Raw genomic sequence first — 14,700 nt, forward strand, 5'->3', positions numbered from 1 at the left:
AGATAGCCTACATGTAAAGCTTTACCAATACATCAGTATACACTTACTCTTGCCCTAATGCCCCGGCTTCATAAGTCCAGGTGTCTTGTCAGAGGGCACGGGATAAGCGGTCTTGTCATTCTATTCTGTTAGATGTGGTGAGGGATTGTTTTACAATATGTTAGCGCAGGGGTGAATAGCTGTCTTTATGGCCCGTTAACTTGGGGTGAACTAGAGTACTATTGGGTCAGTGAGGGCACATATTTAGCCCCTCAAAAGCAGTGGGATTTAGCACCAGGTAATACATAATTCCCTTGGCCAAGCCATGGCGGTCCCTGACATGGATGAGGTAAATACTTGAAGCGGGTCCCACAGGAATGTGGGGAGGTGAGTCTGTGCTGCTCGAACGTCAGCGAGCTCCGGCGGGCCTTGGCGGGAGGAAGGGGAGAAGGCCTTGTGCCTCTGAGCGATCCTCTATGCACTGAGCTGCTCAGTATACCAAACGAGGGGACAGAAGTTAGCAGCTTCATGATGATTACATGTTTCTATCGTTTGCATTTCATACATTTCTACATTCATAACAATGGGGGTTGGCAGTAGCACGCGTAATACATAACGTTAGTCAAGCACATACTTATAATTCATGGAACAGGCAGACGAATAACAAATGTGAGGTAGTGTCAGGTTGGGTAGTGCACTCGGGAGCATAAAAGCAATACATTGATTTTAACATTTTCGTTTATAGCAAAAACTAACTTAACACCCTTGAAGACCTACATACACTTTTTAAAACGGGTTTCACTACATTATACACAATCATTCTAGGTATTGCTTTTCACTTTATCCATTGTACATTAGCAGCAAACACTGGTTAGCACAAGGTGGGATTTTCCGAGGGCTTACATTAAACCTTTCGGGCACATTGGTTCTTGTAGTGGGTCGGGGTCATTCCCGCTTTAATAACTCTATAAGTTTCATTCCTTTCCAACACCCATTTTAACATTTGCAAACAGCCCTGTGAACCATTGGGGTTTGGTATGCGTAGTTAGCACTTCATCTGGGGGATCTGGCCAGGGGTGCATGGAGGGAGGTCATGGACACCATATATTTTAAATGTTGGGGGTTAGATGCAGGGTCAGGGCTTGTTTGATTGGGATGGTTCTTGTTATTTTCCAGACTCGAGCTGCGAGTCAGGTCACTTTTAGGGCAGTGATGTACTGCGGAAGGTAAACAATACAGTGTTTGTTCTGATACTTGTTCGTGTCTGGTTGCTCGTGAGAACGGGCCTTCAGCGGATCTGCCATGGGGTGGAGGCGAGGGGGTAGTGCGAGGCTCTCTGTGCGCGGTGAGCTAAGATGCAGCTTTTTGCCCGCAGGCTATTTCACTTGGCCATGGGTCAGCATATCCAAAATGGAGTCTTGGTGTTCCCAAAATGGTGTCTATGTTGTGTTATATCATGGATCGTGCGGCCTCACGTGTCGATCAGCAGCCATCCTGCCTCCCGGGCCCCGGTGCATGGGGGGGCCACCAACGAGCCATGAGCCTCACGTAGGTGGGCAGTGTAGGGGAGGGGGCCGTCAGACCTATCCTCCCATACAACCCCTACAGGAAAGACAAACCACCCCACCCTGCTAAGCAAGGGATTTCCCATGGATAGAATTGTTCAGTAGCAGAGCAGAGGGACCCAAACCCACGCAGTCACTGCCGCTAGGACTCCCGGGGAAGGGAGGGAAACTCCAGACATGCCAGCAGTACCTCTGAGACCCACGATTGCGGCAGGCCTTCTTGTAATGTCAGTCCAGCACCCTTGCAGTCACATGTCACCCAACCTGGGAAACAATCATGTGCAAGCACAATCCTCCGTACCAAGGCGCCCTCAATTACAATATGTCCCACCCCAGGAGAGGAGAGACCCTACTCTATAATGCAGTCAGCTCATCCGGGCAGTGTGGGATGTTAGAGTAGAGGGTGGAGGAAAGAGTTTGGTGAAGAGTGGCGAGAGAGTCTCACTGCTGAGAGGAGAGCGGGAGAGAACAGGAAGTTGAAGGGAAAGTTCAGAGGCGATTCAAACAGGAAATGGGTGTCATCGGGAGGCCAAGCATTGCAGTCTGGAGGAGGTTCTAAAAGAAGAAACACCATTACAGAGAGGAGAGTAGAGAAGAGTAGAGGAGATGGAAGAAGGGGGAGGGGTCATCAAGAAAATGGCCCCATCACAGAGAGGAGAGTGGAGGAGAGTAGAGGAGATGGAAGAAAGGGGGAGGGGTCATCAAGAAAATGGCCCCAACACAGAGAGGAGAGTGGAGGAGAGCAGAGGAGATGGAAGAAAGGGGGAGTGGTCATCAAGAAAATGGCCCCATCACAGAGAGGAGAGTGGAGGAGAGTAGAGGAGATGAAAGAAAGTGGGAGAGGTCATAAAGAAAATGGCCCCATCACAGAGAGGAGAGTGGAAGAGAGTAGAGGAGATGGAAGAAAGAGGGAGGGGTCATCAAGAAAATGGCCCCACCACAGAGAGGAGAATGGAGGAGAGTAGAGGAGATGGAAGAAAGAGGTAGGGGTCATCAAGAAAATGGCCCCATCACAGAGAGGAGGGTGGAGGAGAGTAGAGGAGATGGAAGAAAGGGGGGTTTCATCAAGAAAATGGCCCCATCACAGAGAGGAGAGTGGAGGAGAGTAGTGGATATGGAAGAAAGGGGGAGGGGTCATCAAGAAAATGGCCCCATCACAGAGAGGAGAGTGGAGGAGAGTAGAGGAGATGGAAGAAAGAGGGAGGGATCATCAAGAAAATGGCACCATCACAGAGTGGAGAGTGGAGGAGAGTAGAGGAGATGGGAGAAAGGGGGAGGGGTCATCAAGAAAATGGCCCCATCACAGAGAGGAGAGTGGAGGAGAGTAGAGGAGATGGAAGAAAGGGGGAGTGGTCATCAAGAAAATGGCCCCATCACAGAGAGGAGAGTGGAGGAGAGTAAAGGAGATGGAAGAAAGAGGGAGGGGTCATCAAGAACATGGCCCCATCACAGAGAGGGGAGTGGAGGAGGGTAGAGGAGATGGGAGAAAGGGGGAGGTGTCATCAAGAAATGGCACCTTCACAGAGAGGAGAGTGGAGGGGCGTAGAAGAGATGGAAGAAAGGGGGATGTGTCATCAAGAAAAAGCACCATCACAGAGAGGAGAGTGGAGGAGAGTAGAGGAGATGGAAGAAAGAGGGAGGGGTCATCAAGAACATGGCCCCATCACGGAGAGGAGCGTGGAGGAGAGTAGAAGAGATGGAAGAAAGAGGGAGAGGTCATCAAGAACATAGCCCCATCACAGAGTGGAGGAGAGTAGAAGAGATGGAAGAAAGGGGAGGTGTCATCAAGAAAATGGCACCATCACAGAGAGGAGAGTGGAGGAGAGTAGAGGATATGGAAGATAGAGGGAGGGGTCATCAAGAACATGGCCCCATCACAGAAAGGAGAGTGGAGGAGAGTAGAGGAGATGGAAGAAAGGGGGAGGGGTCATCAAGAAAATGGCACCATCACAGAGAGGAGAGTGGAGGAGAGTAGAGGAGATGGAAGAAAGAGGGAGGGGTCATCAAGAAAATGGCACCATCACAGAGAGGAGAGTGGAGGAGAGTAGAAGAGATGGAAGAAAGGGGGAGGTGTCATCAAGAAAAAGCACCATCACAGAGAGGAGAGTGGAGGAGAGTAGAGGAGATGGAAGAAAGAGGGAGGGGTCATCAAGAACATGGCCCCATCACGGAGAGGAGCCTGGAGGAGAGTAGAAGAGATGGAAGAAAGAGGGAGGGGTCATCAAGAACATAGCCCCATCACAGAGTGGAGGAGAGTAGAAGAGATGGAAGAAAGGGGGAGGTGTCATCAAGAAAATGGCACCATCACAGAGAGGAGAGTGGAGGAGAGTAGAGGATATGGAAGATAGAGGGAGGGGTCATCAAGAACATGGCCCCATCACAGAAAGGAGAGTGGAGGAGAGTAGAGGAGATGGAAGAAAGGGGGAGGGGTCATCAAGAAAATGGCACCATCACAGAGAGGAGAGTGGAGGAGAGTAGAGGAGATGGAAGAAAGAGGGAGGGGTCATCAAAAAAATGGCACCATCACAGAGAGGAGAGTGGAGGAGAGTAGACGAGATGGAAGAAAGAGGGAGGGGTCATCAAGAAAATGGCACCATCACAGAGAGGAGAGTGGAGGAGAGTAGAGGAGATCGAAGAAAGGGGGAGGGGTCATCAATAAAATGGCCCCATCACAGAGAGGAGAGTGAGGAAGAGTAGAGGAGATGGAAGAAAGGGGGAGGGGTCATCAAGAAAATGGCCCCATCACAGAGAGGAGAGTGGAGGAGAGTAGAAGAGATGGAAGAAAGGGGGAGGTGTCATCAAGAAAATGGCACCATCACAGAGAGGAGAGTGGAGGAGAGTAGAGGAGATGGAAGAAAGAGGGAGGGGTCATCAAAAACATGGCCCCATCACAGAGAGGAGAGTGGAGGAGAGTAGAGGAGATGGAAGAAAGGGGGAGGGGTCATCAAGAAAATGGCCCCATCACAGAGAGGAGAGTGGAGGAGAGTAGAGGAGATGGAAGAAAGGGGAAGTGGTCATCAAGAAAATGGCCCCATCACAGAGAGGAGAGTGGAGGAGAGTAGACGGGATGGAAGAAAGGGGAGGGGTCATAAAGAAAATGGCCCCATCACAGAGAGGAGAGTGAGGAAGAGTAGAGGAGATGGAAGAAGGGGGGAGGGGTCATCAAGAAAATGGCCCCATCACAGAGAGGAGAGTGGAGAAGAGTAGAGGAGATGGCAAAAGGGGGAGGGGTCATCAAGAAAATGGCCCCATCACAGGGAGGAGAGTGGAGGAGAGTAGAGGAGATGGAAGAAAGAGGGAGGGGTCAATGAGTGTCAAGCAGTGGAGAAGGTGAACCATCACACAGAAAGGGAGAAAGGGACTAGGTGGGGAGACATCCCTGCTGGCGTATAGAGCGTGGTAGAGTGCAGGTATCCAGCAGTCATAAACGAGACCAGGGAGGATTCGGCAGGAGAGGTCAGGCGAGGCCAGATCATAGTTGAGGCAGGAGATGTGCAGGGTGGTGCAATCTCACCAATGGTCAGGGGGCTTATTATGGAGAGGCTCTGCCAGGAAGTACCCCAGGAAGTGGTTCCACAGTGGACATCCTACCAGGCTCCTTTCCTGTACTCCCAGTGCGTGAGATGCTGGTGGAGAAACTGACCCATTGCCTGGCCTTGCTGGAGGAGAAACTGACCCTTTGCCTGGCCTTGCTGGAGGAGAAACTGACCCATTGCCTGTCCTTGCTGGAGGAGAAACTGACCCATTGCCTATCCTGGCTGGAGGAGAAACTGACCCTTTGCCTGGCCTTGCTGGAGGAGAAACTGACCCTTTGCCTGGCCTTGCTGGAGGAGAAACTGACCCATTGCCTATCCTTGCTGGAGTAGAAACTGACCCATTGCCTGGCCTTGCTGGTGGAGAAACTGACCCATTGCCTGGCCTTGCTGGAGGAGGCCTGCAAGCTCACCCAAGTTCCAAGACCAGCCTTTCAGAAGGCCTAGACCCATGTTCTCCATTGACCAGGTTTGGGGAACCCTGCAAAACCTCACACTGAAGGCAAAGGGTTATCACATGGACTACCCTGCAAAGGTGGATGGCATTGCAAGTAGGGCTTGTGTTTTGCTACCGGAATCATGTCACATCTCCTTTGGGTGGTTTGGTTGTTACTAGAATGCAATCTTTTGTACAGTGATATAACCTACCCAGCTCCCCTGTCGATGACACTCTAGTTTATGAACATGTTACACAGGGGCTTTCCACAGAAGCCCCCATCCCTCCACCTGACTGACAGGGCTGCTTGCATTTCATTCGCCAATATGGTCTAACCAGTAAAATGTCTTGCTTCGCAGGCTCCGCTCTCATCACAATGACCCCAGCTTGGATGACCCCATTCCCCAGGAGTATGCTGTCTACCTGTGCCCCTCCGGACCACTGGCCACCAGGCTGCAGGACTTCTGGACAGCAAGTCAGCGGCAGTGCTCCAGAAACCGCGCCCACGAGAGCTTCCCGCACGTAACCCTGTGCGACTTCTTCACGGTGAGTTGCCCGGCTCCCCGTCCACACATATCTAGGCACAGCCCCTAAAAGGGCACGCTGCCCAGGGCCCCGTGCCTATGAAGGGCATTCTAGGTACATCCCCAACCCCGTCCTTAGAGGACTTCTCCCCGGTTCCTTATGCTGACATGCTCCCATGTTCCTCAGGACTCACACCTCCGGCCGGCTACTCACATTGCAGGACATCTGGTGTCAGGCGGGCAATGGGAGACTTAGCCGCCTGTCACAGATTCATTGTCAGTTCCAGGTAGAGATGCTCGAGTTATTTCGCTGGGCAAGATGTTGGGGTAGAGGTGCATTAGGTATTGGGGGAACTGAGAAAGAACCTCTCAGGGCAGATTTGCCAACGGCTGGCACATAGTCCTGCCATCACCTTTGGGATCCCTGGGAAACTGTTAGGGGCACTGTGATTGGTGGGCTACTCGTCCAATTGGATACAGGTCATCTGGCACAACATAATGACGCCTACGCCATTGCATACCCTCAGATAGACAGCACGGCAACCTTTGCCCACTGCCTGGCAAAGCAAAACGTTTGGAACAGGTGGAATATAATTATTAAACTCGAGGAAGGCTTAGAACTGGCAGCCAAAAATATTTTCCATCCTTTGTTCAATAACCAACCAATTAGCAACAGCCCCAAAAATGGCCAAGCTGGCAGACTGTCGGGGTAGCCGATTGCCTCCCTGCGATACAAGTCTGATGTTAAAGCCCATGTTAGAAATTCTGGGGTGGTCTAGGTCATGGCCCGCAGCCATGTCAGTGGGATCATGCAACATGAGTAATGATGAACCTTGTCCAATAGACGTGGAGGGGCATTCAACCAGTGTTTCTGGTTATTCCATAATTCTGCTAAGAGGGAAGAAGCTTGAGGGATGGCTACAGCATTGGGTGTTCCCCCACCTGCAGTGGCTTGGCCAACACTACCCACGCCCCCACAGAAGGCATGGATCTGAAGGGCCACAGGCTGACTGGGGTGCTGCTTAACATCAACTGCCATGTGTTCCTCTTCATTGCCCTGGTGGCCCCCACCAAAAGCCTTGCTGCCTGAGGCAAGATTCCCCCGAGGAGCAGATTCCCCCGAGGAGCAGATTCCCCTGAGAAACAGATTCCCCTGAGGAGCAGATTCCCCTGAGAAGCAGATTCCCATGAGGAGCAAATTCCCCTGAGGAGCAGAGTCCCCCAAGATGCAGATTTCCCCCGAGAAGCAGATTCTCCTGTGAAGCAGATTCCCCTGAGGAGCATATTCCCCCAAGGAGCAGATTCCCCTGAGGAGCAGATTCCCCTGTGGAGCAGATTCCGCTGAGGAGCAGATTCCCCTGAAAAGCAGATTCCCATGAGGAGCAAATTCCCCTGAGGAGCAGAGTCCCCCAAGATGCAGATTTCCCCCGAGAAGCAGATTCCCTGTGAAGCAGATTCCCCTGAGGAACATATTCCCCCAAGGAGCAGATTCCCCTGAGGAGCAGATTCCCCTGTGGAGCAGATTCCGCTGAGGAGCAGATTCCCCTGAGAAGCAGATTCCCATGAGAAGCAGATTCCCCCGATTAGCAGATTCCCCAGAGGAGCAGATTCCCCTGAGAAGCAGATTCCCATGAGGAGCAGATTCCCATGAGGAGCAGATTCCCCTGAGAAGTACCATGTGGAGCAGATTCCCCTGAGGAGCAGATTTCCCTGTGGAGCAGATTCCCCTGAGAAGCAGATTCCCGCAAGGAGCAGATCCCCCTGAGGAGCTGATTCCCCTGAGAAGCAGATTCCCATGAGGAGTAGATTCCTCTGAGGAGCATATTCCCCGAGGAGCAGATTCCACTGAGGAGCAGATTCCCCTAAGGAGCAGATTCCGCTAAGGAACAGATTCTCCAAAAGAGCAGATTCCTCTGAGAAGCAGATTCCCCTGAGGAGCAGATTTCCCTGAGAAGTTGATTCCCCTGAGGAACAGGTTTTCCTGAGAAGCAGATTCCCATGAGGAGCAAATTCCCCCGAGGAACAGATTCCCCCGAGGAGCAGATTTCCCCTGAGAAGCAGATTCTCCTGAGAATCAGATTCCCCTGAGGAGCATATTCCCCCAAGGAGCAGATTCCCCCGAGGAGCAGATTCCCTTGTGGAGCAGATTCCCCTGAGGAGCAGATTCCCCTGAGAAGCAGATTCCCAAGAGGAACAGATTTTCCTGAGAAGAAGATTGCCCTGAAAAGATTGTTCTGAGAAGCAGATTCCCTTGAGAAGCAGATTCTCATGAGGAGCAAATTCCCCTGAAGAGCAGATTCCCTCGCGGAGCAGATTTCCCCCGAGAAGCATATTCCCCTGAGAATCAGATTCCACTGAGAAGCATATTCCCCCGAGGAGCAGATTTCCCCCAAGGAGCAGATTCCCCTGAGGAGCAGATTCCCCTGAGAAGCAGATTCTCCCAAGGAGCAGATTTCCCAGAGGAGCAGATTCCCCTGAGAAGCAGATTCCCATGAGGAGTAGATTCCCCTGAAAAGCAGATTCCCCTGAGGAGCAGATTCCCCCGAGGAGCAGATTCCCTGAGGAGCAGATTCCCCTGAGAACCAGATTCCCATGAGGAACAGATTCCGCTGAGGAGCATATTCCCCCGAGGAGCAGATTCCCCTGAGAAGCAGATTCTCCTGAGGAGAAGATTCCTCTGAAAAGCAGATTCCCATGAGGAGCAAATTCTAGAGGAGCAGATTCCCCTGAGAAGCAGATTCCCATGAGGAGCAGATTCCCCTGAGGAGCAAATTTGCATATTCCCCTGTGGAGCAGATTCTCCTGAGTAGCATATTCCCAGAGGAGCAGATTCCCATGAGGAGCAGATTCCCTTAAGGAGCAGATTCCCCTGAGGAGCAGTTTCCCCCAAGGAGCAGATTCCCCTGAGAAGCAGATTCTCCTGAGGAGCAGATTCCCATGAGAAGCAGATTCCCCTGAGATGCAGATTCCCATGAGGAGCAGATTCCCCCGAGGAGCATATTCCCCTGAGGAGCAGTTTCCCCCGAGAAGCAGATTCCCCCGAGGAGCAGATTCCCCCGAGAACCAGATTCCCATGAAGAGCAGATTCCGCTGAGGAGCATATTCCCCCGAGGAGCAGATTACCCTGAGAAGCAGATTCCCCTGAGGAGCAGATTCCCCTGAGGAGCAGATTCACCTGAGAAGCAGATTCCCATGAGGAGCAAATTCCCCTGACGAGCAGATTCTCCTGAGAAGCAGGTTCCCATGAGGAACAGATTCCGCTGAGGAGCATATTCCCCTGAGGAGCAGATTCTCCCGAGGAGCAGATTCACCTGAGAAGCAGATTCTCCTGAGGAGAAGATTCTCCTGAGAAGCAGATTCCCATGAGGAGCAAATTCCCCTGAGGAGCAGATTCCCCTGAGAAGCAGATTCCCATGAGGAACACATTCCCCTAAGGAGCAGATTTACATATTCTCTATTCCCCTGAGTAGCATATTCCCCCAAGGAGCAGATTCCCCCGAGGAGCAGATTCCCTTGTGGAGCAGATTCCCCTGAGGAGCAGATTCCCCTGAGAAGCAGATTCCCCTGAGGAGCAGATTCCCCTGATAAGCAGATTCCCTGATCCCCTGAGAACCAGATTCCCATGAGGAGCAGATTCCCCCAAGGAGCAGATTCCCCTGAGGAGCAGATTCCCCTGTGGAGCAGATTCCGCTGAGGAGCAGATTCCCCTGAAAAGCAGATTCCCATGAGGAGCAAATTCCCCTGAGGAGCAGAGTCCCCCAAGATGCAGATTTCCCCCGAGAAGCAGATTCCCTGTGAAGCAGATTCCCCTGAGGAACATATTCCCCCAAGGAGCAGATTCCCCTGAGGAGCAGATTCCCCTGTGGAGCAGATTCCGCTGAGGAGCAGATTCCCCTGAGAAGCAGATTCCCATGAGAAGCAGATTCCCCCGATTAGCAGATTCCCCAGAGGAGCAGATTCCCCTGAGAAGCAGATTCCCACGAGGAGCAGATTCCCATGAGGAGCAGATTCCCCTGAGAAGTACCATGTGGAGCAGATTCCCCTGAGGAGCAGATTTCCCTGTGGAGCAGATTCCCCTGAGAAGCAGATTCCCGCAAGGAGCAGATCCCCCTGAGGAGCTGATTCCCCTGAGAAGCAGATTCCCATGAGGAGTAGATTCCTCTGAGGAGCATATTCCCCGAGGAGCAGATTCCACTGAGGAGCAGATTCCCCTAAGGAGCAGATTCCGCTACGGAACAGATTCTCCAAAAGAGCAGATTCCTCTGAGAAGCAGATTCCCCTGAGGAGCAGATTTCCCTGAGAAGTTGATTCCCCTGAGGAACAGGTTTTCCTGAGAAGCAGATTCCCATGAGGAGCAAATTCCCCCGAGGAACAGATTCCCCCGAGGAGCAGATTTCCCCTGAGAAGCAGATTCTCCTGAGAATCAGATTCCCCTGAGGAGCATATTCCCCCAAGGAGCAGATTCCCCCGAGGAGCAGATTCCCTTGTGGAGCAGATTCCCCTGAGGAGCAGATTCCCCTGAGAAGCAGATTCCCAAGAGGAACAGATTTTCCTGAGAAGAAGATTGCCCTGAAAAGATTGTTCTGAGAAGCAGATTCCCTTGAGAAGCAGATTCTCATGAGGAGCAAATTCCCCTGAAGAGCAGATTCCCTCGCGGAGCAGATTTCCCCCGAGAAGCATATTCCCCTGAGAATCAGATTCCACTGAGAAGCATATTCCCCCGAGGAGCAGATTTCCCCCAAGGAGCAGATTCCCCTGAGGAGCAGATTCCCCTGAGAAGCAGATTCTCCCAAGGAGCAGATTTCCCAGAGGAGCAGATTCCCTTGAGAAGCAGATTCCCATGAGGAGTAGATTCCCCTGAAAAGCAGATTCCCCTGAGGAGCAGATTCCCCCGAGGAGCAGATTCCCTGAGGAGCAGATTCCCCTGAGAACCAGATTCCCATGAGGAACAGATTCCGCTGAGGAGCATATTCCCCCGAGGAGCAGATTCACCTGAGAAGCAGATTCTCCTGAGGAGAAGATTCCTCTGAAAAGCAGATTCCCATGAGGAGCAAATTCTAGAGGAGCAGATTCCCCTGAGAAGCAGATTCCCATGAGGAGCAGATTCCCCTGAGGAGCAAATTTACATATTCCCCTGTGGAGCAGATTCTCCTGAGTAGCATATTCCCAGAGGAGCAGATTCCCATGAGGAGCAGATTCCCTTAAGGAGCAGATTCCCCTGAGGAGCAGTTTCCCCCAAGGAGCAGATTCCCCTGAGAAGCAGATTCCCCTGAGGAGCAGATTCCCATGAGAAGCAGATTCCCCTGAGATGCAGATTCCCATGAGGAGCAGATTCCCCCGAGGAGCATATTCCCCTGAGGAGCAGTTTCCCCCGAGAAGCAGATTCCCCGAGGAGCAGATTCCCCCGAGAACCAGATTCCCATGAAGAGCAGATTCCGCTGAGGAGCATATTCCCCCGAGGAGCAGATTACCCTGAGAAGCAGATTCTCCTGAGGAGCAGATTCCCCTGAGGAGCAGATTCACCTGAGAAGCAGATTCCCATGAGGAGCAAATTCCCCTGACGAGCAGATTCTCCTGAGAAGCAGGTTCCCATGAGGAACAGATTCCGCTGAGGAGCATATTCCCCTGAGGAGCAGATTCTCCCGAGGAGCAGATTCACCTGAGAAGCAGATTCTCCTGAGGAGAAGATTCTCCTGAGAAGCAGATTCCCATGAGGAGCAAATTCCCCTGAGGAGCAGATTCCCCTGAGAAGCAGATTCCCATGAGGAACACATTCCCCTAAGGAGCAGATTTACATATTCTCTATTCCCCTGAGTAGCATATTCCCCCAAGGAGCAGATTCCCCCGAGGAGCAGATTCCCTTGTGGAGCAGATTCCCCTGAGGAGCAGATTCCCCTGAGAAGCAGATTCCCCTGAGGAGCAGATTCCCCTGATGAGCAGATTCCCTGATCCCCTGAGAACCAGATTCCCATGAGGAGCAGATTCCCCTGAGGAGCATATTCCCCCAAGGAGCAGATTCCCCTGAGAAGCAGATTCCCCTGAGGAGAAGATTCTCCTGAGAAGCAGATTCCCCTGAGGAGCAGATTCGACCGAGGAGCAGATTCCCCGAGGAGCAGATTCCCCCGAGGAGCAGATTCTCCTGAGTAGCATATTCCCTCGAGGAGCAGATTCCCCTGAGGAGCAGATTCCCCTGAGAAGCAGAGTCCCCTGATGAGCAGATTCCCTGAGGAGCAGATTCCCCTGAGAACCAGATTCCCATGAGGAGCAGATTCAGCTGAGGAGCATATTCCCCCGAGGAGCAGATTCCCCTGAGGAGCAGATTCCCCTGAGAAGCAGATTCCCATGAGGAGCAGATTCCCCCAAGGAGCATAATCCCCCGAGGAGCAGATTCCCCTGAGGAGCAGATTCTCCTGAGAAGCAGATTCCCCTGAAGAGCAGATTTGCATATTCTCCTGTGGAGCAGATTCCCCTGAGTAGCATATTCCCCCAAGGAGCAGATTCCCATGAGGAGCAAATTCTCCTGAGGAGCAGATTCCCCTGAGGAGCAGTTTCCCCCAAGGAACAGATTCCCCTGAGAAGCAGATTCCCCTGAGGAGCAGATTCCCATGAGGAGCAGATTCCCCTGAGACGCAGATTCCCATGAGGAGCAGATTCCCCGAGGAGCATATTCCCCTGAGGAGCAGTTTCCCCCGAGAAGCAGATTCCCCCGAGGAGCAGATTCCCCCTAGACCCAGATTCCCATGAGGAGCAGATTCTTCTGAGGAGCATATTCCCCCGAGGAGCAGATTCCCCTGAGAAGCAGATTCCCCTGAGGAGCAGATAGATTCTCCTGAGAACCAGATTCCCATGAGGAACAGATTCCGCTGAGGAGATTATTCCCCCGAGGAGCAGATTCACATGAGAAGCAGATTCCCCTGAGGAGAAGATTCCCCTGAGAAGCAGATTCCCATGAGGAGCAGATACCCCTAAGGAGCAGATTTGCATATTCCCCTGTGGAGCAGATTCCCCTGAGTAGCATATTCCCCCAAGGAGCAGATTCCCCCGAGGAGCAGATTCTCCTGTGGAGCACATTCCCCTGAGGAGCAGATTCCCCTGAGAAGCAGATTCCCCTGAGGAGCAGATTCCCCTGAGGAGCAGATTCACCTGAGAAGCAGATTCCCATGAGGAGCAAATTCCCCTGACGAGCAGATTCTCCTGAGAAGCAGGTTCCCATGAGGAACAGATTCCGCTGAGGAGCATATTCCCCTGAGGAGCAGATTCTCCCGAGGAGCAGATTCACCTGAGAAGCAGATTCTCCTGAGGAGAAGATTCTCCTGAGAAGCAGATTCCCATGAGGAGCAAATTCCCCTGAGGAGCAGATTCCCCTGAGAAGCAGATTCCCATGAGGAACACATTCCCCTAAGGAGCAGATTTACATATTCTCTATTCCCCTGAGTAGCATATTCCCCCAAGGAGCAGATTCCCCCGAGGAGCAGATTCCCTTGTGGAGCAGATTCCCCTGAGGAGCAGATTCCCCTGAGAAGCAGATTCCCCTGAGGAGCAGATTCCCCTGATGAGCAGATTCCCTGATCCCCTGAGAACCAGATTCCCATGAGGAGCAGATTCCCCCAAGGAGCAGATTCCCCTGAGGAGCAGATTCCCCTGTGGAGCAGATTCCGCTGAGGAGCAGATTCCCCTGAAAAGCAGATTCCCATGAGGAGCAAATTCCCCTGAGGAGCAGAGTCCCCCAAGATGCAGATTTCCCCCGAGAAGCAGATTCCCTGTGAAGCAGATTCCCCTGAGGAACATATTCCACCAAGGAGCAGATTCCCTTGAGGAGCAGATTCCCCTGTGGAGCAGATTCCGCTGAGGAGCAGATTCCCCTGAGAAGCAGATTCCCATGAGAAGCAGATTCCCCCGATTAGCAGATTCCCCAGAGGAGCAGATTCCCCTGAGAAGCAGATTCCCATGAGGAGCAGATTCCCATGAGGAGCAGATTCCCCTGAGAAGTACCATGTGGAGCAGATTCCCCTGAGGAGCAGATTTCCCTGTGGAGCAGATTCCCCTGAGAAGCAGATTCCCGCAAGGAGCAGATCCCCCTGAGGAGCTGATTCCCCTGAGAAGCAGATTCCCATGAGGAGTAGATTCCTCTGAGGAGCATATTCCCCGAGGAGCAGATTCCACTGAGGAGCAGATTCCCCTAAGGAGCAGATTCCGCTAAGGAACAGATTCTCCAAAAGAGCAGATTCCTCTGAGAAGCAGATTCCCCTGAGGAGCAGATTTCCCTGAGAAGTTGATTCCCCTGAGGAACAGGTTTTCCTGAGAAGCAGATTCCCATGAGGAGCAAATTCCCCCGAGGAACAGATTCCCCCGAGGAGCAGATTTCCCCTGAGAAGCAGATTCTCCTGAGAATCAGATTCCCCTGAGGAGCATATTCCTCCAAGGAGCAGATTCCCCCGAGGAGCAGATTCCCTTGTGGAGCAGATTCCCCTGAGGAGCAGATTCCCCTGAGAAGCAGATTCCCAAGAGGAACAGATTTTCCTGAGAAGAAGATTGCCCTGAAAAGATTGTTCTGAGAAGCAGATTCCCTTGAGAAGCAGATTCTCATGAGGAGCAAATTCCCCTGAAGAGCAGATTCCCTCGCGGAGCAGATTTCCCCCGAGAAGCATATTCCCCTGAGAATC

General features: G+C 52.3%; 1 protein-coding gene across 4 annotated transcripts in view; it reads left to right on the forward strand.

Moving 5' to 3' along the window:
* UBASH3A (ubiquitin associated and SH3 domain containing A) overlaps positions 1 to 14,700 on the forward strand; it is a 368,437-nt gene that overhangs the window by 123,028 nt on the left and 230,709 nt on the right. For all 4 annotated transcript variants that reach the window (XR_011283382.1, XM_069635649.1, XM_069635648.1 and 1 more), the window contains exon 3: positions 5,873 to 6,059. Coding sequence is in view for 3 of the 4 variants with exons in the window: in XM_069635649.1 (XP_069491750.1) it covers positions 5,873 to 6,059 (187 nt within the window). In the remaining variant the exon portion in view is untranslated. The remainder of the gene's footprint in view (positions 1 to 5,872; positions 6,060 to 14,700) is intronic.

This window comes from Ambystoma mexicanum, chromosome 7p (assembly GCF_040938575.1).
Source record: "Ambystoma mexicanum isolate Mex_15411 chromosome 7p, UKY_AmexF1_1, whole genome shotgun sequence".
NCBI classification, from domain to species: Eukaryota; Metazoa; Chordata; class Amphibia; order Caudata; family Ambystomatidae; genus Ambystoma; species Ambystoma mexicanum.